Source organism: Podarcis bocagei (assembly GCF_964188305.1).
Source record: "Podarcis bocagei genome assembly, chromosome: 12".
In the NCBI taxonomy this organism is placed as follows: Eukaryota; Metazoa; Chordata; class Lepidosauria; order Squamata; family Lacertidae; genus Podarcis; species Podarcis bocagei.
Window position 1 is genome coordinate 6,903,211 of NC_138137.1, and position 24,038 is coordinate 6,927,248.

Below are 24,038 nucleotides of genomic sequence, written 5' to 3' on the forward strand. Positions count from 1 at the left end.
GGGGCAAACTGTGTAAGTGGACAAGTAGCAAACAACAAAATCAAATCCAGCCTTCTCAACCACCTAGAATTATATACAAATGAGATTACAGCGGAAACCCCAGACAGTATGATTCCATTTAAAACAGCTAAGGTGTGACAGGAGAGATTCATCAGCCACAATGAGACAGCTCTTCTGTTTGCTGTGGATGTGGTAATAGGAAGCACCGGTTTCTCAGTAATTCCACATCAGCCTGGATGCTAAGAAACTGATGGGGAATGTCTTCTTGAGCAATTTTGTAGTGGCCACTCTACTGTAAGAGTCCTTAAATTCTTCATCTGGTCAATATGGATCACTGTACTGTATAAGGAATCAACTTCAAGGAGCTAGAAAGAAGCAGCAAGCGAATTCAAACCAAGTTTACGAAGGACGGTGAATGGCAGGGCTGAGCTTAAGAGTTACAAAAGAAGCTAGAAAGGAAGACAATGTGAAGTTAGGAGAACCTAAAAGCAAATGATCATTTCATGGAAGCAGCCTCCATGAGTTCACATGTCTGAGGTTCTGCTGTAATATAAGTTAAGCCACACCCAATGTTTATTTGAAAGATTTTGTACTTTTATCCAATGATGAAAGGGACAAGAAAATTAAAGAACTAATTAAAACCAGTCCTGCTGTGAAGAATTTGCACATGGAGAGAGAGAATACATGGTGTAATCTATTTCAATGCAGCTACTACGGTTAACTTATATTAATACAGAAACAAGCCCTCTCCATGGAATATTATCAGGATGCCTATTATCATCACTAAAAGCAAAAAAGGATTTCAATAAATGGAATTTTATTGCAAGGTTGCATGTTTACGTATTTGTCCAAATAAATGCTGTTTTTAAATGCACGCACTGAATATAGATATTTCCAGTGCATTTAAATATGAATAACCCCCCCTCCCCAGTTCAAAAATTAGAGCAAACCTCAAGAACTACTCAAACACACAACACCTATTTGAGTGTTATGTTCCAGAGAGGACACTTGACCTGGTGAGAGTCTTTGGTTCTTTAATGCTCTGGAAGATGGAAATGAACTGGGCTGTGCCATGCTTGAACATGGAATCTCTCAGAGCCAATCTGTTCCCTGGAAAAAGAGGGGTTAAAGGCAGACAGCTAGGGGCATGCCATGTCCAAACAGGATGCAATACCACCCAATTCATCAATCACTACTTCCTCTCAATGGTGAGGGGAATGGGTGCATGTGCCTAGCTGACATTCATGCCATTTTGACTATTCTCTCTGGAACACAACATCTAAAAAGAATGAAATCTGAACCTCTGCAAGCTACTGATATGATATATCTACATTTTTGCCTTCTTTATCAGCACTCTGATTTGATAATTTTGGCACTTTCAAATGCCGCGTTAACCAACTGCAGCTTCAGAGGAAAGAAATGAAGCTAACAAGTTCTTGAGGATAATTTCATATACCATCAATCACTGTGCTGAAAAGAAGCAAATTATGAGGATTTTATATCCAAATGGTCTTCTGCTCTGTGAATAAATGTGCTCTCACAGTAGATGTCACTAAAAATATTTAACTTTATGTTAGGGAATTTTATAATAAAACATTAAAAGCAAAACAAATGCAATCGCTGAAAATAAAAGTTTTGAAAATTACACTCAACATTAAAAGCCTTTTTTGTTTTAATCCTTGTCTTAAGTCTTTTGAAAAATTTAAATGACCACTTACATGCCTTCAACTGTGTCAAATCTAAAAAACAAAAAATACAGAAGCTTAGCATGCTCAAATAAAACCACAAAAATAAAAAGCAATAATTAAAAAGCAAATTCATTATGGATTTGAAGCTACTTTGGTTTGTATGCTCTCCAGCAGCAAGATTTCCACTGTAAAGTGACAGGTTGTTAGTTAAAGCTAGTTAAGTTTTTTGTTTTCAATAGTCTGTTAGTTCAAGTGCTCTACACAATTAATGCAGACCTGATGTGCAAAGCCTTTTACCTGTGTTTGTGTGCAAGGAATAATGCATGCTCTTTAGATGAAAACTTAAATATTTTAGTGACATTTGCTTAACTTCTCAAAATAAACACCAATTCACAACTGTCTCAAGGCCTACTGCTGCTAGTATGCATGGTTAAAATGGTCAATAGCACCATTTAACTCGCCAGCAGAGGTCTCAAAAGGCTTCTCTGGAAAATATTTACTATAATTAAGATCAGATGATAAAATGGCAACTGTAAGAGTCACTCCACTCTCTGCCTTGTATTTCAAAGATTCTTCCAGGTTTATAAACCATTCAAACTATTTCACAGATTACTTCTAAGGTCTAATATCATAGCTACTCTGGAATTTCTGAAAGGAAAAAATTTTTTGATTCCGCCCCCCCCCCAATAGCTCAACCAGAACAAGGTAGAAACCATCTAACCTATTCAAACAATGTCCACATTTGTATGATCATACAGTGGTGCCCCGCAAGACGAATGCCTCGCAAGACGGAAAACCCGCTAGACGAAAGGGTTTTCCGTTTTTGAGCTGCTTCGCAAGACGAATTTCCCTATGGGCTTGCTTCGCAAGACGAAAACGTCTTGCGAGTGTTCCAATTTTTTCCCGCTCCCCCCCCCCTTTTTCTAAGCCGCTAATAGCCTTTTAGCCACTAAGCCGCTAAGCCTTCAATAGCCACTAAACCGCTAATAGCGCTAATCCGCTAATAGGGTTGCTTCGCAAGACGAAAAAACCGCTAGACGAAGAGACTCGCGGAACGGATTATTTTCGTCTTGCGAGGCACCACTGTATCTTGGCTTAACAAAATGAAGCCCCTTGCAACTGAACAAACCAAGAAGTCTTCAGTTAAAAAGTATTTCCTATTTCCTGTCCCAGCTGCAGAAGCCAGATAGGACTGTTTTAGGTAGGTGCTGTTGCACTGATGCAACACTACTAGGTACGTCACAGCTAGATACAAAACAAGATGTGTGTGCAAGGAGGAGTTGGCAAGCTATACAGCAATTTAACTTTGACACCAGGGTGAGAACTATTTGTTGCATTGGCACAACACTGACTAAAAAAAGCTCAAATGCATTTTCAAGAATTTATACATGCAGGTCCCGCTGTCTGAATGCTTGTTATCTGAAATCTCAGTTACCTGAACACAAATAATTATACCCAAACCTAGCTACACAAATGGCTGATTCAGGTAGCTGAACAGTCAAGAGTTGTCCCACTTCCTTACTTGCTTGTGTTTTGCTGGTTGGCAGAGGAAGAGAGAGTGGACAAATCAGTTTTTCCTTTTGTTTGGCTTTTGCCAACTGTCTGTAGCAATTTCAGGAAGTAAGCAGGAAGGCACAAATCACGGATCAGAAATGTTCCCATAGGAAATAATTAAAATCATCATCTTGATATGCAAATGCTCACCTAACCAATTATCTCCTGAAAATGTACTGTGTTCAGAAAACGGGACCTGCATGTGTCTCAAATCATGTCTCATATGCTCACTGCTGCTCTCTAAATCTTAATGGTTAAGAGATAGATTCAAGTCCTGTAGAGCTATGAAAAAACTCCACCCCGATCTGCTACCTCAGAAGAGAGATCCCATTCTCCACAGCATGCACAAGGACAGAGTCATCGTGATCGTAAGATACAAGACACAACAGCAAACAGTTTGCCAGCACCACCGTATCAGATATATGACTCCTTCCCTAGCTGAAGAGTCATCTGAAGTTGCAGTAAAAGCTAAGTAAATGAAAGCTTGTGGATCCTGTCTAACGTACCTTACAGCTGTTAGACTGTAAGGGAGGGCAGAAATTAAATGAGGAATGTCCTACATAGTAGTTGCATTCTGCTGAACCTTAACATTAGTTAACATTAGTTAACATTAGTTAAGTCATACCTCGGGTTGAATGTGCTTCGGGATGAGCGTGTTCGAGTTGCGCTCCGCAGCAACCTGGAAGTAACGGAGCGTGTTACTTCCGGGTTTCGCTGCTTGCACATGCACAGACGCTCAAAATGACATCACACGCATGTGCAGAAGCGCCAAAACGTGACCCGCAGACACGGGTTACGTTTGCTTCTAGGTGCGAATGGGGCTCCGGAACGGATCCTGTTAGCATCTAGAGGTACCACTGTACTGAGTTGCTGACTGCATATAGAGTATTAGATTGCATCACTGTAAGTAGTTATCTTAGCAGGATTACCGTATTTTTCGCACTATAGGACGCACTTTTTCCCCTCCAAAAATGAAGGGGAAATGTGTGTGCGTCCTATGGTGCGAATGCAGGCTTTTGCTGAAGCCTGGAGAGCGAGAGGGGTCCGTGCGCACCGACCCCTCTCGCTCTCCAGGCTTCAGGAAGCTATCCCAAGTCTTGCAAGCCCGGCGGGATGTACCGCGGGCTCGCAAGGCTTGCGGGCAGCAGCCTGCACCCAAAAGCTGGGGACAGCGGGGAGGCGCAGAGCCGCCACCCCGCTATTCCCCGACCTGATCTGGAGGCTGGCGGGGGGAGAAGCAAGCCTGCTTCTCCCCCCCACCAGCCCCACAACCTCCAGATCAGGTCGTGGAAAAGCGGGATGGCGGCGCTCCGCTATCCCGCTTTTCCCCGACCTGATCGGGAGGCTGGCGGGGGGGAGAAGCAAGCCTGCTTCTCCCCCCCCCACAACCTCCAGATCAGGTCGGGGAAAAGCGGGATGGCGGCGCTCCGCTATCCCGCTTTCCCCCGACCTGATCGGGAGGCTGGGGGAGGGAGAAGCAAGCCTGCTTCTCCCCCCCACCAGCCCCACAACCTCCAGATCAGGTCGTGGAAAAGCGGGATGGCGGCGCTCCGCTATCCCGCTTTTCCCCGACCTGATCGGGAGGCTGGGGGAGGGAGAAGCAAGCCTGCTTCTCCCCCCCACCAGCCCCACAACCTCCAGATCAGGTCGTGGAAAAGCGGGATGGCGGCGCTCCGCTATCCCGCTTTTCCCCGACCTGATCGGGAGGCTGGGGGAGGGAGAAGCAAGCCTGCTTCTCCCCCCCACCAGCCCCACAACCTCCAGATCAGGTCGTGGAAAAGCGGGATGGCGGCGCTCCGCTATCCCGCTTTTCCCCGACCTGATCGGGAGGCTGGGGGAGGGAGAAGCAAGCCTGCTTCTCCCCCCCACCAGCCCCACAACCTCCAGATCAGGTCGTGGAAAAGCGGGATGGCGGCGCTCCGCTATCCCGCTTTTCCCCGACCTGATCGGGAGGCTGGCGGGGGGAGAAGCAAGCCTGCTTCTCCCCCCCCCACATCCCCACAACCTCCAGATCAGGTCGGGGAAAAGCGGGATGGCGGCGCTCCGCTATCCCGCTTTCCCCCGACCTGATCGGGAGGCTGGGGGAGGGAGAAGCAAGCCTGCTTCTCCCCCCCACCAGCCCCACAACCTCCAGATCAGGTCGTGGAAAAGCGGGATGGCGGCGCTCCGCCATCCCGCTTTTCCCCGACCTGATCGGGAGGCTGGGGGAGGGAGAAGCAAGCCTGCTTCTCCCCCCCACCAGCCCCACAACCTCCAGATCAGGTCGGGGGAAAGCGGGATGGTGGCGCTCCGCTATCCCACTTTTCCCCGACCTGATCGGGAGGCTGGGGGAGGGAGAAGCAAGCCTGCTTCTCCCCCCCCCCACATCCCCACAACCTCCAGATCAGGTCGGGGGAAAGCGGGATGGCGGCGCTCCGCTATCCCGCTTTTCCCCGACCTGATCGGGAGGCTGGGGGAGGGAGAAGCAAGCCTGCTTCTCCCCCCCCCACCATCCCCACAACCTCCCGGCTTCAGGAGAGCCCCACCGCCAGCCCCACAAGCTCGGGGGACAGCGGGAGAGGCGCAGCGCGCCATCCCGCTGTCTCCCGACATGGTTTGGAGGCTGGCGGAAGGCTTCCTCCTCCCCCAGCCCCGCAAGTTCCCAGAGCGATGCCAAAGCATGGCTCTGGGTCCCGTTCTGGGGGTGGGGGAAGCTCGGGCTTCCCCGCCCCAGCCCCGCGCCTGGCGGGGGGGGGATAAATTTTTTTTGCCTTTATTTCCCCCCCCCCCCAATCTAGGTGCGTCCTATGGACCGGTGCGTCCAATAGTCCGAAAAATACGGTACATATTTCTTCTTCCTAGCTTTTAATACCTGGAGATCACCCTTTGATATTTAGTTTTATTAGAAAATATTTATAGGCTGCCTTTAGGAGCCAAACTCTCTCTCAATGCGGCTTGCACACAATTAGAAATTCAACAGTAATAAAATAAAATCCAAAACGTTCACTGTAACCACTTTAAAACACATTATTAATTAATTAATTAATTAATTAATTAATTAATTAATTAATTAATAAGTCCTTGCAACTCAGCAACTGATTTAGAACCAAAGCAGTATTAACAGATTCAGCAGCCAAAAGAAGAATAGTAGCAAGATGGAAAAAGTGGTTTGCCAGGACTTTATGAAAATCTGTAGTGTGGGAACACCATGCCTGACAACTTGGCTGATTTTGGTGGTGGGCAAACAAGGAAAACCTCTGCCCCCGATTGTCCTGTGTGGGCAGGTTGGTGTGGGTATAGGTAGTCTTTCCATTAGGTCAGACCCAAAGGCTTTAAACGCTAAAACCAGCACTTTTAATTGGCCCCCAAAATGCACAACATGGTTACCTGGCTTGCTTCACACTTCTTTGAGATGCAAAGCAGAACTGGAAGCCCAGCCTAGACAGCTAAACGATGCAACAAACAGTGTGGGCTTTATGGCATCACCACTATGACATTATTTTCAGAAATTTCACAATGTATTGCAACCATTGTTCCCTTTGAAGCGCTCTGAACATTTCAAGGACCATGGGAAGCGGTCTCATGCTGTCAAATCAAAACGCTTTGCTTCGTTAGTATACTGATCAAAGCAATGCAGGGAAAAGCAACACACCAGGAAAGGGACAATTTCCCTGAAATTATTATTTAAGATAGCAGAGAACTATTCAACTACAACCTTGTTAACATGTGAAGATGCTGATCAAGCAGAAAGCATGGTATAGGCTTCCTGGTCCAAAATACGAAGTCATTTTCCTGAGTTCTGCAACAAAATGTAGAGCAGAGCACAGGGATGACTCTCCCTGTACATCTTCCTACTCAAGAGTCCAGCAACATCTGGAGGGCTATATGTTCCCCATCCCTGTGTAAACAATCCTTTAGCATTATGAGAATGAGCTGCTGAAAGCCTCAGCGTCGCATCCTCCTCCAATGAAGCCAGATGGACTTCAGAAACTTTCATTTTTCAAACCAATTTAAGTATGATCTAAAACACACCAATCTAAACACACCAATGCAACATGCTTGGGAGGGTCCAACTTCATGAGAGAAATTTGAAACATAATAGTAATAGTTTGTTCATAGTGAAGCAGCATACATTGTGAACAGATGTAATTTACACTATGATTTATGTTTCAAAAAATATGCTGCAGACCAAAATATACTTGAGAGTCTGACTCCCAACTTCTGAATGGCGCAGAAATGTTAACTCTCAAAAATGTTTAAGTTTGTATTTGGGCACAGGACTAATGCCAGACCCTTTAATGGTCTTACCAGTCATCTTTATTGATGAAGAAACCATTGCAATTTCAGAAATGTATAAACTGATTAAAAAAAACATACTTGTGACTTGTATGTGTGAAACAAGACCTGAGAATATGATTTTTTTTTTTACTGTGAACTAATATGTTCCTTATGGTATTATACTTTCATGTATTTTTACTTGTTTTTTATTCATTCCATTTTCCTTATATTTTTAATTAATGCCATTCTACGTTATAAAATTACAATAAACCCTTGGTTTAAAAAAATATGTATTTGGGATTATTCAGGAAACTGTGCCCTCAAGTATCCTGGACGTGCATTTAACCCCCCAACCCACTCCATTCGCTGTAATTGTATTCTATTGGCCTAACATTAAAAAAAATAATATGAGGGAGCATATTATGAAGAACAAATCAATTTTCTTGCAGTAAAAATATACATCCATTATGCAGTGAGAGAAGTTAGCAACAATGTGTGATGAGGGTTACCATCTATGACTTCAAACTGAAAATCCGGAAGCCAACTGTCAGATACAATTTGTCTGAAAAGCAATTAACCTTCCAAAAATTGACTAATGTTGCTTTAAAATAACTCCTAAAAGAGAAGTTAGTGCCCTCATAAGATTCAGAAACCAATAAATTTGAGTAAGTGGGATGAAGAGAAAGCAAGGGATGAAGCCCATTCGGTGATGAAGCTTCAATTAATTTCCCCACTTTCCTGACACTGTGCATGCAGAAACTGCATGGGCTTGTTTTGTTTGACAGCTCCAAGAAGAAAAACTCCTCAGCTGGCTATCCTGCAAACCCACTTGAGGGAGCACAGAAGACAGACATGTGCCAGAGACAAAGCCAAAATTAACTTTTGAGCAAACATAAAAGTTCACTGAACTTAATGGTTGGGGGACAAACTTTGAGATTGTCAGTAGGTAACAACTGCAATTACTTTTGCATCTCTCATCATCTTCAGTTTGCATTATTTATTTCTCCAGACAGCAGCTTCTTAATGTAAGTATTAGATCTGAATCATAGAAAAACCACTACCCTGTTGAAAGTTTAGTTACTAGAAATAGTCTCTGCAGTAAAACAACTGTGTTACATTAATTACTTAATGCACCAATTGGAATATACTGGGTTATATAGATATATATAACCTACACTGTTTATTGTATGAATATAATGCATATTCAATTATTCCCCATCAAAAGAGTACAAGTCCATAAATACTTTCTGTGCACCTTGAGCTCAATTTAAGTATATTTCATTCTATTTGTACTCTTCTGCACCATGAACTGTGTAATATAAAATTCCTTCTACCTTTCAGAAACTTTAACCATGAAAATGTGTTTATATATCAGAGAAGAGGACACAATTTAATTTGCAAGTGAGGCAATAGCAAGGACATATAGATTCTTCTTACAGATGATGACTAGCAATGGGAACCAGATGGAACCCTGCTGATGGCAATACAGTATAGATTGGAAGTCAGTTAATGGCAGTACTACGTACCCATATATCGAATAATGTAGCTGCTCAATTATATAAAATTGACATGCAAACATTCCCATAATTGCCTGACGTGAGCCCACCAGGCAAATAAAACTGCCTCAGCCGCCAAATTCAGGCTGGAAGCTACACTAAAAGCTTAATGTCAGCCAAGCGTACTTGAACCTATGGTGCGACCAAAGACTATTATGTTTCCTATGAAGAAAATGTACTTTGTTGACAATCTTCCCTCAACAATCAGGCACCAGCTCAGCTGACCGAACAACATCAGATATGTTTCCAGCAGCTCAGCTGACAGAAGAACAACTTTCTACTCCTGCTGATATTACAAAAACTAAAAACTTCTGCCCACCCATTATTTAAAAATGTTATGAACGCTGACTGCCAGCGAAGATATTTTGTGCTTCTATCCTGCGGGTGGCGCTGTGGTCTAAACCACAGAGCCTAGGGCTTGCCGATCAGAAGGTTGGCGGTTCGAATCCCCGCAACAGGGTGAACTCCAGTTGCTCGGTCCCAGCTCCAGGCCCACCTAGCAGTTCAAAAGCACGCCAAAGTGCAAGTAGATAAATAGGTACCGCTCCAGCAGGAAGGTAAATGGCGTTTCCGTGCGCTGCTCTGGTTCGCCAGAAGCGGCTTAGTCATGCTGGCCACGTGACCCGGAAGCTGCCTGAGGACAAACACCAGCTCCCTTGGCCTATAGAGCAAGATGAGCGCCGCAACCCCAGAGTCATCCGCAACTGGACTTAACAGTCGGGGTACCTTTACCTATCCTGTATTTTTATCTTGTGAACCGCCCTGATATATTTGGATGAAGGGCGGTACACAAATTTAATAAAATAAATAAATTAAAGTCAATGCATTGAGTAATAAATTCCACAGCATCCTTAACGACCTGAAGCGCAGCAGATCAGACTAATGCACCCCAAAGGCCCACGTAAATACATAATTTTTCAACAAATCCTGGAAGCACACTACTGGTGGAGGAGATTGCAAAGGATGGGCACGATGACAAATAAACTCCTCTCCCTGCTTGCCTACAAAATGGGCATATGAAGACCCAGGAGGCCCCACTCTTTTTTCTCACTGGCTGGAATGATCCATATACAAAAAGGCACTTGTAGTTTAAAGTAAAAGGTAGGTTAATGTTTCTTGTAAACTGTGAGATATAAACAAACAACTGTAATAAATAATAGTAAGTAAGTTGTAACAATTACTTTGGTGGTGTATGAGCCTTTAAGGATTTGACTGAATGGCCAAATATGTGATCCAAAACAAATTTTCCATGAACTTGTGGGAAAAACCATATCAACACTTTTACTACCACTTACTTTGTTAGCTGCCCTTTGTTTTTGTTGTTGTCAACTCCATTGTACGTAACAGCCGCCAATTTTCTGCTTCGGTAGTTCTCATAATGGACATTATTAGTGACGTCTTTCAGGTCCTGCATGTGAGTTCTATTTAAGAAAAAGAAGAACTTATCAGTAACTTTCCTTTACCGAATAATAGCTGATAAATACAACATTAATTTTAATAAGCAAAACATTTGGCATGTGGCTTTAAAATGTAAAAGTGCTTTATACAGTGATTTTTTGTTCTTAAAGAAATATGCAAACGACTTCATGTTTAGAGAATTCTATACATATATAATATACCCAATAGGGAGGATACATTAATATTTTGCATATGTTCTTAATAGATTTGTGGAACCAAATTATGCCTCACCCCCCCAAAAAATGTCTGATGTACAAGTATTTCCCAAATTTAAAGCTTGATCCTAACACACAATTCAATGAATCCCTATCTAATTCAATGGAACTTGCTTTTATGTAAGTATACTCAGGATCAGACTGTGGTTTCTGCATCTTGCACCTTCTTGTTAAAACTCTAGCCTCCAAAAAAGCACCTACACATCCCACCAACTGACATATCAATTCCAGAATATCCAGAGGTATATTCAACAGCCGACTTTCACAAATTAAAAAAGAGATTTTCCTTTGCTTGCTTTGTTATGAAAATGTAGCCAAATAGTCAAAGCTATATCAGGAAATATTAAGTTTTTAATATTTCTTCCTGACCAGAAAAAATCCTACAATTATACACACTAAAAGTGGCCACTGAGTACAGGCATTTTATATATATATATATATTATTTTAAAAGTTCATCGTTTATTCAGATGACCATTGGTTAAGAAGAGAAAGTATTACAATATACCAGTTTCTTTTCCAACAGAATTCACGAAAGGAATGGGCCTACTTTGCTAGTCTTCCAATGAGGTCCAGCAATGTGGAAGGCCTCCCAATAGATGGAAGAAGCACAACAGAACTGGAAGGAAGGAAGGAAGGAAGGAAGGAAGGAAGGAAGGAAGGAAGGAAGGAAGGAAGGAAGGAACACTATTGCCAAAACCAGTGCTGCACATCACTTGCTTACCTTATCAACATATTTCTTAGAATTGTGAAGTCACAGTGTTCACCATTTTCAACTGTAGGGGGAAAATGTCACATTTTTTAAATACAGGAAACAGACATCTGCCAGTAGCAGATGGGGTGAAGGGACACTATGGAAGCCAACCCTCTATTTACCATTGTTGCTACTAACTTTGAAGGAAAAACAGCAGAAAAGGAAGCCATTCTAGCTATTTGATGTTGCACTATTACGATGTCACTATATGTATCATGTGTTCAAATAAAAAACCACAAAAGCTACTGTAATAACGTTATATTGTTGGCTGCCTTGAGTGTACTATTGGAAAAGCAGAATGTCATCAAATCACAACCCTATTAATGTTTTTTGGGCTTACAGGGAAGATCACACATGGCCTTTTGTGCACTTACCTTCTGCAACACCCCAAGGATATTGCCTTCCTCTAACCCTCTTGCCGTTGACTTCAATGATAGTATTGCTACCTACTACAGCAAGAGGTAAACGGTCCTGGAGGACAGAAAGAGTATATTTTGGGGGTGTAAGTACACAGTTTTACTCCTCTGAATACACGAAATACCCCAGTTGGATATAAACAAAAGGGACTTTTGAAACATTATATGGGAAAGGCCATAGCTCAATGGTAGAGCACATGTTTTTCATGCAAAGAGCTCGGGTTTAGTTCCCTCCATTTGCTAAAAAAACAAACAGAAAATAGATGGCCATTGTTCCATTGACCCTAGTATTTTCCAAGTGCCATCATCTTTGCAATGTCTCAAGCAGAAATCTTTCCCTACGCTTCCATCTGAGATACATTCTCCGTTACTATGCTTTTGCAATTCTACAGAGCAAGCTGCCTCATACCAAGTCAAACCATCCAGCTGAGTATTTTCTACACTGGCTAGAAGTGCCTTTTCAGGATTTCAGACAGATGCTATACCATTGAGCTACGCCTCTTCACATTAGAATAGCCTCCATGAGGCATTCCCCCTGTATCACACAGCAGAAAGACTGAAAGAATTTACCACAACTGCCCTAGGTAAACCACAAGTCCACACCCCTTCAGAACAAGCAAACAAAAGGAGAACAAGGTTGTAAAATAAACGAGGAAGAGAAAAACTGAGATGTTAGAAACCTTCTGAGAAACATATTAAGATTTCCAAGTGCTGATAGAAGCCCAGAAAATGACTAACCATAGTTGAAATTAGCCAGTTTGTCCAGGTTTGGGCCGACGGCAAACTGCAGATTATCTATTAATTGAAGCAAAAACATACTTCCCTACAAAGCCAGTGTTATTACACAGCAACATCTAGTATGTTCAGGCACTTGGGGCGGGGGGTTGCATGCAAGGGTTCCCCCAGTGCCTTCAATAGAGTAGGTAGCTCCATCTATAGAGCATTCTGTGTTCAAAGTATAAAGCTCAAGATGAGATGTTATACCAATTTCTAATTTTTTTGTACCTTTATCTTTTTAACCAACTTATTTTCTTCTTCATCATCTGTCTCTGGGAATTCGTATATTTTAATTTTGTGCTCTTGAATTTCTTTCATTATCTGAAAAAAATATTAATAGAAAACAGAAGCAATGTTTTTTGGCATGCTTATGAAGCATACATAGATTTGCAAGTTACTTTAAAAAAAAATAAACAAAACAACCTGCCTGACAAAGGACCTGTGAGGTTCCTGGAGATATGAAATGTATGTGGCAAATTAACCTGTCAGAAATACTAAAAATAATTCATCCCATTTTCTGAAAATCAAACTTGCTGATTCACATTGAACACCAAATATGGGAACTCCTGTCTATGGTATTAGCCTTGCGGGGATGAGAAGGACATGTTTCTGTCTACTACAGTTATGCCAGAATCCTTGGATTTCTCCATTGTTCTTATTTCCTAATCATAAGTTGGGTATACTGCACACATTCATTGAATGTATTTGAGCTCAAGAGGCATGAGGCAGGGAGACACATGAGACACGGAGTGTTATGATGCTGGTTGGGGAAATAAAAATAAAAGGGAGGGCAGAGGGGTAACTGGCCTAGGCAAGCCCCTAACAGTTTAAAGTTAGCATCTGGGGGGGGGGGTGAGGAGAGGTGAAGTGTGTTGGAAGATGCATGCTTGGATATTTAGAATACAAGGATATTTCAAAGATGAAGTCAAAGAGAAAGGACACTCTATGGCAATAGAATGCTCAGCTTCAGGGCTGGATGCCAGCAGCAAACCAAAGTCCTCTAGCACTATATAGCACAGCAGATGAATGTTTGGGGGGGGGGGGTCTCATTACACTTGCCTGAAACTCTGCCCTTCTTCCAAAGGCCTGAACAGCTTTACATGGCTCCTGTCCCAATATGACTGAACTGCAAGTCCCACTTGCAGTTGTGAATTGTTTATTATCTATGTTAGTCAAAATGCATTTCATAGGATTTGGAAGCTTTCTAGGTAAAGGTAAAGGGACCCCTGACCATTAGGTTCAGTCGCGGATAACTCTGGTATTGAGGCACTCATCTCACTTTACTGGCCGAGGGAGCCGGCGTACAGCTTCTGGGTCATGTGGCCAGCATGACTAAGCCGCTTCTGGCGAACCAGAGAAGCACATGGAAACACCGTTTACCTTCCCGCTGAAGCAGTACTTATTTATCTACTTGCACTTTGATGTGCTTTAGAACTGCTAGGTTGGCAGGAGCAGGGACCAGGCAACGGGAGCTCACCCCGTCGCGGGGATTCGAACCGCCGACCTTCCGATCAGCAAGCCCTAGGTTCTGTGGTTTAACCCACAGCGCCCCCCACATCCCTTGTGAATTGTTTATTATCTATGTTAGCCAAATGCATTTCATAGGATTTGGAAGCTTTCTACAAGAGCTGAGATATGCTCTCACTCTACGGTAGTAAGCCACCATACCCTATTTCTGCACGCTGCCTTCTCGTTTTTATTCTTTTTAGAATCTTTTTATTTATTTTTCATGGTACAGAAGAAACATTTTGAGAACACAACTGCTACAACAACAAACAACTGGTCCCAATACAATTACAGACTTTTGCCATGCCATGTAATAAAGTTTCACTTGATTACTCTAAAATATCATGCTACAATTTCCCATGAGAATTGGGTAGATTCCTGCCACAGTCGGAACAGTTTATGTATTCAACAAACATTTGCCATACATTATGAATACCCGGCCATCTTTTGAGAGATGCATTACTTTTGGTTTTACAGCAGGCACCCTTGCTGTATTCTCCTTAGGGCTTGAAATAAGATGCAAGCTGGATTTGAGGGCGGAGAGAATTATGTTTTCTGTCAGTGAAGGAGATCCGACTTAACTATGCTTAAGGTATCCAACCTGCCTTACAGGTAGTTACAATCCGGCATATAGAAACCACAAGTAAGTGCAATGTATCATTTTCAAACCACAATTACATTCCAAGTGCACCACTACCTTTTAAATGTAAACTTTACAGCAGTGATTAAGTATTACTGTGTAACAAAAACAAAAAACATACTGACAAATCCCTAAAACCCTGCACAAGCCTGGCAAAAAACCAAACATGTTTTAGATTGAGAATGTCATATGTATTCTACCTGGTAATTAAGAACATTTAGTTTTAACAAAAATGGAAAGAACTATCATTTTCATTGTTCAGATCAGTGAACACATTTCCCTTGTCAGGAGCTGTATTCATGTTTTTTTGCTTCGGGGGAAAAATTAGCTTACCACTTCTAAAATACATATCTTGCTGAGATGCTAGACATCACTTTGGGGATTAAATTTTTAAATTACACTGTGAAACATAGTATGTACACCCACCCACCCCTATTTAATATTAGTTCCGTTTTCTCATAGTAAAAGTTTCTATTCACCTGTTTTTTAAACTGCTGACATTCTTCAGGTGTAAGCGTGTCTGCTTTGGCAATAAGTGGAATGATATTCACTTTTTCATGCAGGCGCTTCATAAACTCGATATCCAAAGGCTTGAGTCTTTAAAAAAAAGTATTGTGATTCAACAAAATATGGCTGTCAGCTAAGAAAGTCCCTTCTGAACACCTACACTGCAAAATTTTGTATAATCAAATGCACACAACAAAAGTAATGAATTATCAGAATTTCATTTTCCTATTCAATAGCTGCAATAATATGTGTCACAGAGGAATAAGCCAAGCATTTTTTCAAACATTACACCTGCAAACTTATCAGAGTTTAACACTGAAAACTAGCTTTGAATATAGAGCATTGTATAATACTGATACTACATTTCTGACTTGGATGTTTCCTGTGCCACCCAACTGATTAAGTACCAACATGGGACTGAAGACAAATCACAATCCCAGTAGTAAGGTCAGGAAAACTGACACCGTCCCCATCAAGTCAATTTGGATAAAGGAAGCAAAGTTTGTTCAAATTCTGAGACTGATGGAAATTTCTAAGGAGGTGTGTACTATTCAGAAGGGAAGTTCCCATTTAACTGGAGAAATAATACAACATAATTCAAAGATGAACCAAAACAGTCTATAAAAATGCCAAAACAAGTAATTTTCTTTATTAACTCTAACCACATCATCAGCATAAGGTTAAGAAAGCAGATTAATTTTAGACATTTATATTATGCAGTTGATTAAGCCATTATTTAGTAACCTTTTTTAGTAAGCATCTATTAAATAAAAATTAATAGGCTTCAAAAAAGGTAGCTTTCAGTGAGCCACTTGCCTTCTATCATCCAGCTCTTGCCTTTTTGAGGCTGATGCTACAAGCCTCACTGTCCCTGTATCTGGCTCTACCTAGTATGGGGACTGGATGAAAGAAACTGAATGAAGCTGAATCCACATGGAGCTGAGAAACGAAGGCTGGCAGGCACTATGGCTTAGGAATGTGTTCAAGAACCAGTGACCTAGGTCAGCTCCATGCCAGCAACTTTATCCAGGATCATAGTATATTTTAGATTTTGTATCAGAAGCTATTACTTTAAGCTGTAAGTGTTGAAATTAAAAACTACAATGATTTGAGCATTTGGGGTTAACAATACCAAGACAGACAAGGAAAGCTGAATCTAGTGCTATTCGGATGGCCCCTTGAACAACCATTACATCTGTGCTGAAAAAAATAATGCAACCCTTATAGCAAGCCTGGTGCCTTCCAGATGATGTTGGACTACAACTCCCATCTAATGGGTGTAGGAGTTTAACATCATCTGGAAGGCATAAGGATGGCTCCTATAAGTCATCTTGCTTTAAAGATAACAGCATGCCAATGACGCTGTAAAAAGGACCCCTAAATAACAAAACAATGTAGACTGTTGAATGGGATATTAGAAATCGCCAAGTTAAACATGAGAGAACCCCTAACAAATTCAATGGCTTTAATTTTGGTAAAATTAATGCAAAGTTGTTCCAGATGTTAGCTAGCACATCAATCTGCTTTTTCTGAGATAATATAACCATATTATCTGCATGCAGGATGATCCTGACCCTTCTATTTCCTACAGCAGGTAGGCATGCATCCAGTTTCCCAAGCAATCTAGCCAGATCATTAACATAGAGGCTGATACTGAATGACTGAAAAACACATCCCAAGCTACATTTCCTACTGACCCGTGTCCTGATGGAGCAATGAAGTATAAACAACACTGCACCCTGTTGTCTGGCATCTGACGTCTGTTCACACGTGATTCTGCATTAAGATAGTCTTCAAACTTGCTGTCAATGTAGTCGATAACCGGCTGCCAGCTAGAATATGCAAATTCACATTTTTAAGAACCATCATTGACTTGTAACATCAATAGCATCACAGCAAATTGTTTGGCTTAATACTAACTAACCTGTATATTAATTAACCTGTTGATGATATACTGATCACAAACATATAACTGATTCTTTTAATTTTAATACAGTGGTACCTCGGGTTAAGAACTTAATTCGTTCTGGAGGTCTGTTCTTAACCTGAAGCACCACTTTAGCTAATGGGGTCTCCTGCTGCCGCTGTATGATTTCTGTTCTCATCCTGAAGCAAAGTTCTTAACCTAAGGTAATATTTCTGGGTTAGTGGAGTCTGTAACCTGAAACGTATGTAACCTGGAGCGTATGTAACCTGAGGTACAGCTGTACTTCACATTAAGGTGTTTGCATTCACCTGGTTTGTACTTATTTTCAGTAAATAGGAAGTGTTATTATAACAGCCATATGATTTTCCAGTTGGGTGGTTTACCACAGGCAACTCTCAAGTTATGCAGGGTAGCATTCCAGGGATAGTGCAAAAAGCCAAAATAACGTTTAGTCAAAACACTCCCTCTCTCTGCACCTCCGAACGCTCTCCCAAGGTGAGTGCAATGGTGCTTAGGATTGCCAAAGTTCTTTTCCTTGGGCACCTGACCCATTTCTTACCTTCTTTTTTTTTTTAAATGGCCATGTGCGTAAAGCAAAATGCACACAAGTTAAATATGCTTAAGTTGCGAATCAACTGTAGCAACTTGCTAGTTTACTCCAATGTAAATGACTAACTTCACGACTCCAACCACATTTAGAGTAGAAGCCCTACTGAAATTAATGAGGCTTACTCCCAAGTAGAATTAGAACTGCACCCTAAGTGCCTAAGGAGACATGTACTCCGTGTGCCCTCTATATTTTATGTTTTTTCCTTCTGCCATCATCTCATGTGTTGTCTTTCCCCTCTCCTTCTTACAGTTGCTACTGCTAGAATGCAGAGCGGTTCTTACAGCAGAAGAAGACCATTTTCTCTCATTTCCACCAGACTCAGGCTTTAAGGTAGGGCTGGGGGAAACCTATGGTCCTACAGGTGTTGTTAGATTGGAAGCCTCAACATTCCCAACCATTAGCCATTCTAATTGGGCTTGAGGGGAGTTGGGAGTACAACACTATTGGGCACAGGCTCCCACCTTGCTTTAAAGAGTGGCCCTTTAAAAGTCAGGAGGGAGAGCTTGCACAGTATTTCTCTGGCTACAAATATAGGGCCAGCTGCTGCAATAGAAGAAAAGCAACCAGCTCTGGCAAGAGAGCCAGGTAGGAGAAGAGGTGGCTGCAACTAGAAGCCAGTGGTGCAAATGAGCACATCTGCCTTCAGGTTATTGACAAGGCTGTGGGGTGATTCATAAAAAATAATTAAAGTTAGCTATCTGCAGTTACTAGTCCTGATGCACAACATACGGCAGCAGAGTGAGAGTTTACTGTTTATGATAGTATTTAAAGAAGAATAGTTAAAGTAGCCAAGGGCGTGTTCCTAACCATTTGTAATGAAATTATTGGTGTTCTAAATTAATAGCCACCACTCTTAATATTAGAATATGCTTACCAATTGCTATTATCCACAGCATCACCAAATCCAGGCGTGTCAACTATTGTTAGTAGCAGCTGAACGCCACCTTCTTTAATTAGAACTTTAGACTGTTCAACCTGAAAATTAAAAAAGAATTAAAAATTAGATATATGAAAAAATCATATTTTAAACATATGAAAATGGTACTTCTTTTAAGTAAAAAACTGATGAATGAGACCACCTTCCAAGTACACTACATTCCTAGTAACTTATTCTAAATAAATATTAAAGCTCAGAGTTTGTTTTTATTTCTGTTAACTGGAAAGCATTTTTATGGCGCTCCTGCTGAGTTGAAAAATACAGAAGGAGGGAGGGAGAGCAAATTCAGTTTATGGAACTGCCTCAGATCCACTTTCCTGAGATTCCCAGTTTTTATTTTAAAAAGGGAGCAAGATATGTTTTGTGAAGGTATGCTTGAAACCATATGGACCAATCATGGCTGCCGAGAGGAATGGACTGAGGGTAAAAATGTTATGGGCCCACAGCCAGCAGAGGGCCTCGATTCTGAGCTCAAAGTCCCCTTATGGAAGGTAATATAAAATGGCTGCATATCTTCACAATGGACATGTGAGATAGGTTCAGGTGACCGGCCCAAGGAAGGAATGTGAAATTGCACATCTTCAGAGCATCTTTGTTGCTGGTGTTTATCAAGATTGCCTAACTGGTTTAGTTGTGTTTTGCTGTAAAATATAAAGAGTGGAATGAAAGGGGATGCTTGCTTTCCTGGATCTGTGTCGTTTTATTTCTATTGTCTCAGCACCTCCTTTTGCCTCTGAATGCTGTATGACATTTATACAGGTGTTCATTTTTAACATTTTTAATTTAAAAATAGGTCCTCAAGTTGCCCAAATGCAGCACTAATGGTTTTACTGTAAGTTGGGTTCTTTGCTCAGGAGTCAGTAAAGATGTAGCAAGTTACATTGCCAGCAGCCTGCTCCTGTACTTAAGAAAAGAAGCACCAATCAGTCTTGCTCAGGGCAGAGACAGACAGATCCCAGCATTCTGGGGGTAACCAGAGGAGGAGTGGAGGCACCAGAACTGGTGTCTGATGACAGTGGTAGAGGGTGTGCCTGCTACTACTTCTAACGGGCTGCAGTGCTCGGCTACTTAGGGGACAGTAGCCTAAGAGAACCTCCTGCTCTTCACACTGAGGGTATCAGATACATCCTCTCTTAGGGATGTCAACATCCAGCAGCAGGCTGAGCTCCCTGCTCCCCTCTTCTCCTAAAAGGAAAGAACCCTGACAATGCCTATTGTCTCTTCAAATAGCTTCCCAACAGTTGGAACATGCTTCCTCCTCCCACCACCATGAGCAGAACAGATTAGCCTGACCATGCGTGAACCAGTCCGACCACTCATGCTTCTGTTACTGTCAGCACCTCTGTTGCCACCACGGCTGCTATGAAGATGCCTCGTTCTATGTGCTGCGTAATGTGTGTTGCTGCACTGGCTCTGTGCGTGTGTGCAATGCTTGGTGTACTCACACAAGAATTACACAATACACACACACCCAAAAGAAGAAGCCACTAAGGCGCAGATAACAGAACACAGCTATGACTGGAGAAAGGGGATGAAACACTAAGATAAAGCACAGGAAGTACACATTTTCTTATTTTAAAAATTACAATATGAAGGATGAAACTGATTCATTGGTCAAACAAATTGACCAAGCCCTTTCAAATGTTCTCTTTAAAGAACTAACAAAAGAGTAAAGCCAGTGTGTGTGTGTGGGGGGTGAATAACGGTTTTAAGACTTCACCATATCTCCCCTCAAGTGACTGGAGAGTGTGAAGTTTCCTGCCCATGAACTGGAAAGCAAGAGCTGTCTCAAGATGCTCCCCACCCTGTTTTAGCCCTGGATTGGAAGGAAAGCTTGTCAATAGGCGAAGCCCAACTCCCCTCATACAGAATTTACAGAGATTTCTCGATTCATTTCTATAAGATCAATTAGATGATTTCAAAATTAGAAATTGTGCTTCTGAAATATTAGTCATTATCCTAAACACAATATCCAATTTAATGTTCAAACTGGAGTTCATCACCATTTCATTCCTTATAGTAAGTTTATTTTTTTTCTTTACTAATTTTAAGGAATGTGTGTATCCATACATGGTCAAATTCTCAGAAAACAGCCTCAACTGGAAAGAATCCAGAAAACAGCTGTAAACTAGTGTCAATCTCTTTTAAGAGCTCGAATGAATCCTATCTAGTTTTAGAAGTATTCTCAAAGGGTTCAGAGAAAATAAATTAGCTCCAATCCTGGAATGTAAAACTTTCCTTAGCAATTCCATTCCAAATGGCTTTTTTCCCATGCACCGCACTTAAGCAGGTCACATAGATCAAGTTCAAGTTAACAATATTATGCCAGACTGTGGAATATTAAAGCTCTCTTGCTTGATCACCCATTTCCTAAAGGATGACACATTCTCTAGTGACCCCCCCTTTCAAAAATAAGTTTCAAATGTCTTTTTCACAGGATATGATTAGGTTCATGTTCAGTTCCCTGCTATGAAGTCAGTTCTAAACACATCCAGGAATTTGAATAGTCTTAAAACCCAGAGGAAAGCGGAAAAAAAATTTACACAGAATAAAGGCTTATTTTTTATGTAAGTTGCATCAGCTTAAAGAAATACTTCATGCAGTTTCAAATGTACTTCAAAATGTTTCTCTTCTTAAATTAATTAATGAAGCAGCAACAGAAAGAATCGGGACTTGTTTTCTTTCAAAAGCAAGCATGATCAACATACAGCCTTTCTAATGTTTGGACTTACTAGCTTTTTGAAATACACATAACAATATGTTGCATCCCACATTCTCCCCCATCCCCATTTCCTTATTATAAATTATAAAATATTTCATAGCAGCATCAAGGGTATGCAAATGAGGAAAAACTAAATAGAATGGATAGTTAATAGAATAACTGTCAAGTGTTCAAAAGTAAACAGAATTTTCCAAATATCTGCAGAAGTACCTCCTTCCCTTGAGCCAATAAGGATATTACAATCTGCAGGAGACAATCGTCTTCTGTGTGATGTCCCCCAAACTGTGAACCCCCCAACTGTCATTTTTATTGCCAATTTTAATGTAAATTTTATATTAATCGTAAACCACTTATGTGGTATACAGATTACATTAAAGAAATGAAAATTGAAGACATTTTAAAACCTCAATTTCCTATCAGCTAACAACACAATTCTGGCAACATCTATTCAGAAGACAGTCCTACTGAATTCAATGGGTGTTACTCAAAGGTAAGCAGCATTAGGATTGCAGTCTAAGCCATCAGTAATCACAAATGATTGATTAATGTTATCAGAAGGTACTCTTCAGATATGTTGAACAATTACTTCACAGCTAAGATGTAATTGCAGTAATATATATGCATATACATTTTCATTTATATGCGAGAGATCAACATGCTACTAGTAGCCTCCATTTGCAGACCAACATATACAGTGGTACCTCGGTTTTTGAACATCTTCGTTGACGAACATTTTGGTTTTCGAACGTCGTAAACCTGGAAGTAAAAATGCTTCAGTTTTCAAACATGCTTTGGAAGTCAAACATGCCACGCGGCTTCCACTGAGTGCAAGATCCTGAGGCCTAGCAGAGTTTTCGTTTTTGAACATTTCAGAACTCAAACTGTCTTCCAGAATGGATTATGTTCAAAAACGGAGGTACCACTGTATTAGAATAGAAATACGTTTTTCCCATGCAAACCTGCACAGTCTTTTTAATTCTATGTGAAGGTCCTGGATACTCCGGAGAATACAGGTCTGTCAGGAATAACGAGTTGATTAGTGTTGATTTCCCCAATCCAGATTCACCTATTTAAGAAAAAAAGTTAATATTAATGCAATTAGAATGATCATGTAGTTAGAAGGATCACATAAATGCTTACTGACTGGCCTATAAACAGCTCACAGAAAATAAATTTGAATGCAGTGGAAAACAGTTGAAGGCAACATCCAGCTTGATGTAGCTGAGAGGGAAACACTGTGTTATCGTTTAAAAACATAACAACCAGTAAGCCTATAACAACCTTTCCAAACACGAGACATTTCTGTACTAAAAAGGGTTTATTACAGCTAGCTCATACATTACAGTGCAACCCTAACCATATATGCTCAAAAGTCCTATTGAATTCAATGGGGCTTACTCCCAGGTAAGTGGGTTTGGGACTGCAGCCTTATTGTTTCAATATAAACAGAGGTCCTCTAGTTTTGCAGCCCATGTTTATTTCCTGTTAAAAAGGTAAAGGGAGCCCTGACCATTAGGTCCAGTCGCCAGAGCGGTACCTATTTATCTACTTGCACTTTGACGTGCTTTCCAACTGCTAGGTTGGCAGGAGCAGGGATTCGAACCACCGACCTTCTGATCCGCAAGTCCTAGGCTCTGTGGTTTAACCCACAGCACCACCTGTGTCCCTCCTTACTTCCTGTTAGCCGGTTGCAATATCCAATTCCAGATGATACTGATAATGATGTGGTAACAGACTTTCCTGCTCACTTTCCCTTTGTTTATAATGTAGAATCCCTACTGGCTCTGATTAGCAGTGATAATTGGTCCCTCCCACCCCCCAAGCAATTTGCCCAGCTTCCTGCATGTTTACAATAGTAAATTTTATGAACTACCTCAGCCTCTCAAGCTAGGGCAGTTGCTATGGCATCTATGGCGCAGGCCTTTGTGGATAACTGATGTACTCTTGCTTCTTTCTCATCTTTTGAAGCAAGGGAAGGGAGATTTTTGAATTTTATCTTTAACAAGATCCATGAGTTCCAGACGTCATCTGAACATCAAATTCCAGATCCCCCTAGTCTTAAAATTCCAATCAACAGGAAAAGGATGACTCACCTTGTAAATAAGTCAATAAAAGTTGCCAGCTAAAAGCCCTATCCCTCCTGCAGCAAACCTTTCTGAACTTCCTCTAGCTGCCCTTCTCATATACATGCAATTCCTTCTTGCCTATTGTTACCAAGCTATAATCAATAGATGGCATTTTTCAAGCCTGATTTTGATGTTGAGGGGTGATTACAGGGAGGTTACAGATGGGGAAGGGAGAACACATTTGGTGCCCACAATATTTTTCCAGTTTATAAATGTGTCTGTGGGCTCAAAAATCAGGTGGCTCCTGATTTAAATACACAGTAGGAGCGTAGCAGAACCAGTTTTTTGTGTGCCGGTAAGAACAACAACAAAGCCTCAAGGTTAGTAATAATAATAATAATTTATTATTTATACCCCGCCCATCTGGCTGGGTTTCCCCAGCCACTCTGG

At 41.4% G+C, this 24,038-nt stretch overlaps 1 protein-coding gene across 2 annotated transcripts in view; it reads right to left on the reverse strand.

The window, feature by feature from the left end:
• SEPTIN7 (septin 7) overlaps positions 1-24,038 on the reverse strand; it is a 37,397-nt gene that overhangs the window by 4,629 nt on the left and 8,730 nt on the right. Inside the window, exons 3-11 of one of the 2 annotated variants that reach the window (XM_081165193.1) lie at positions 22,482-22,588; positions 18,738-18,838; positions 17,024-17,158; positions 15,299-15,416; positions 12,902-12,994; positions 11,855-11,951; positions 11,451-11,502; positions 10,351-10,476; positions 1,719-1,739 (exon numbers count right to left, since the gene is read on the reverse strand). In XM_081165193.1, the coding sequence (XP_081021319.1) occupies positions 1,719-1,739; positions 10,351-10,476; positions 11,451-11,502; positions 11,855-11,951; positions 12,902-12,994; positions 15,299-15,416; positions 17,024-17,158; positions 18,738-18,838; positions 22,482-22,588 (850 nt within the window). The remainder of the gene's footprint in view (positions 1-1,718; positions 1,740-10,350; positions 10,477-11,450; positions 11,503-11,854; positions 11,952-12,901; positions 12,995-15,298; positions 15,417-17,023; positions 17,159-18,737; positions 18,839-22,481; positions 22,589-24,038) is intronic. The other variant, XM_081165194.1, reaches the window with a different exon arrangement.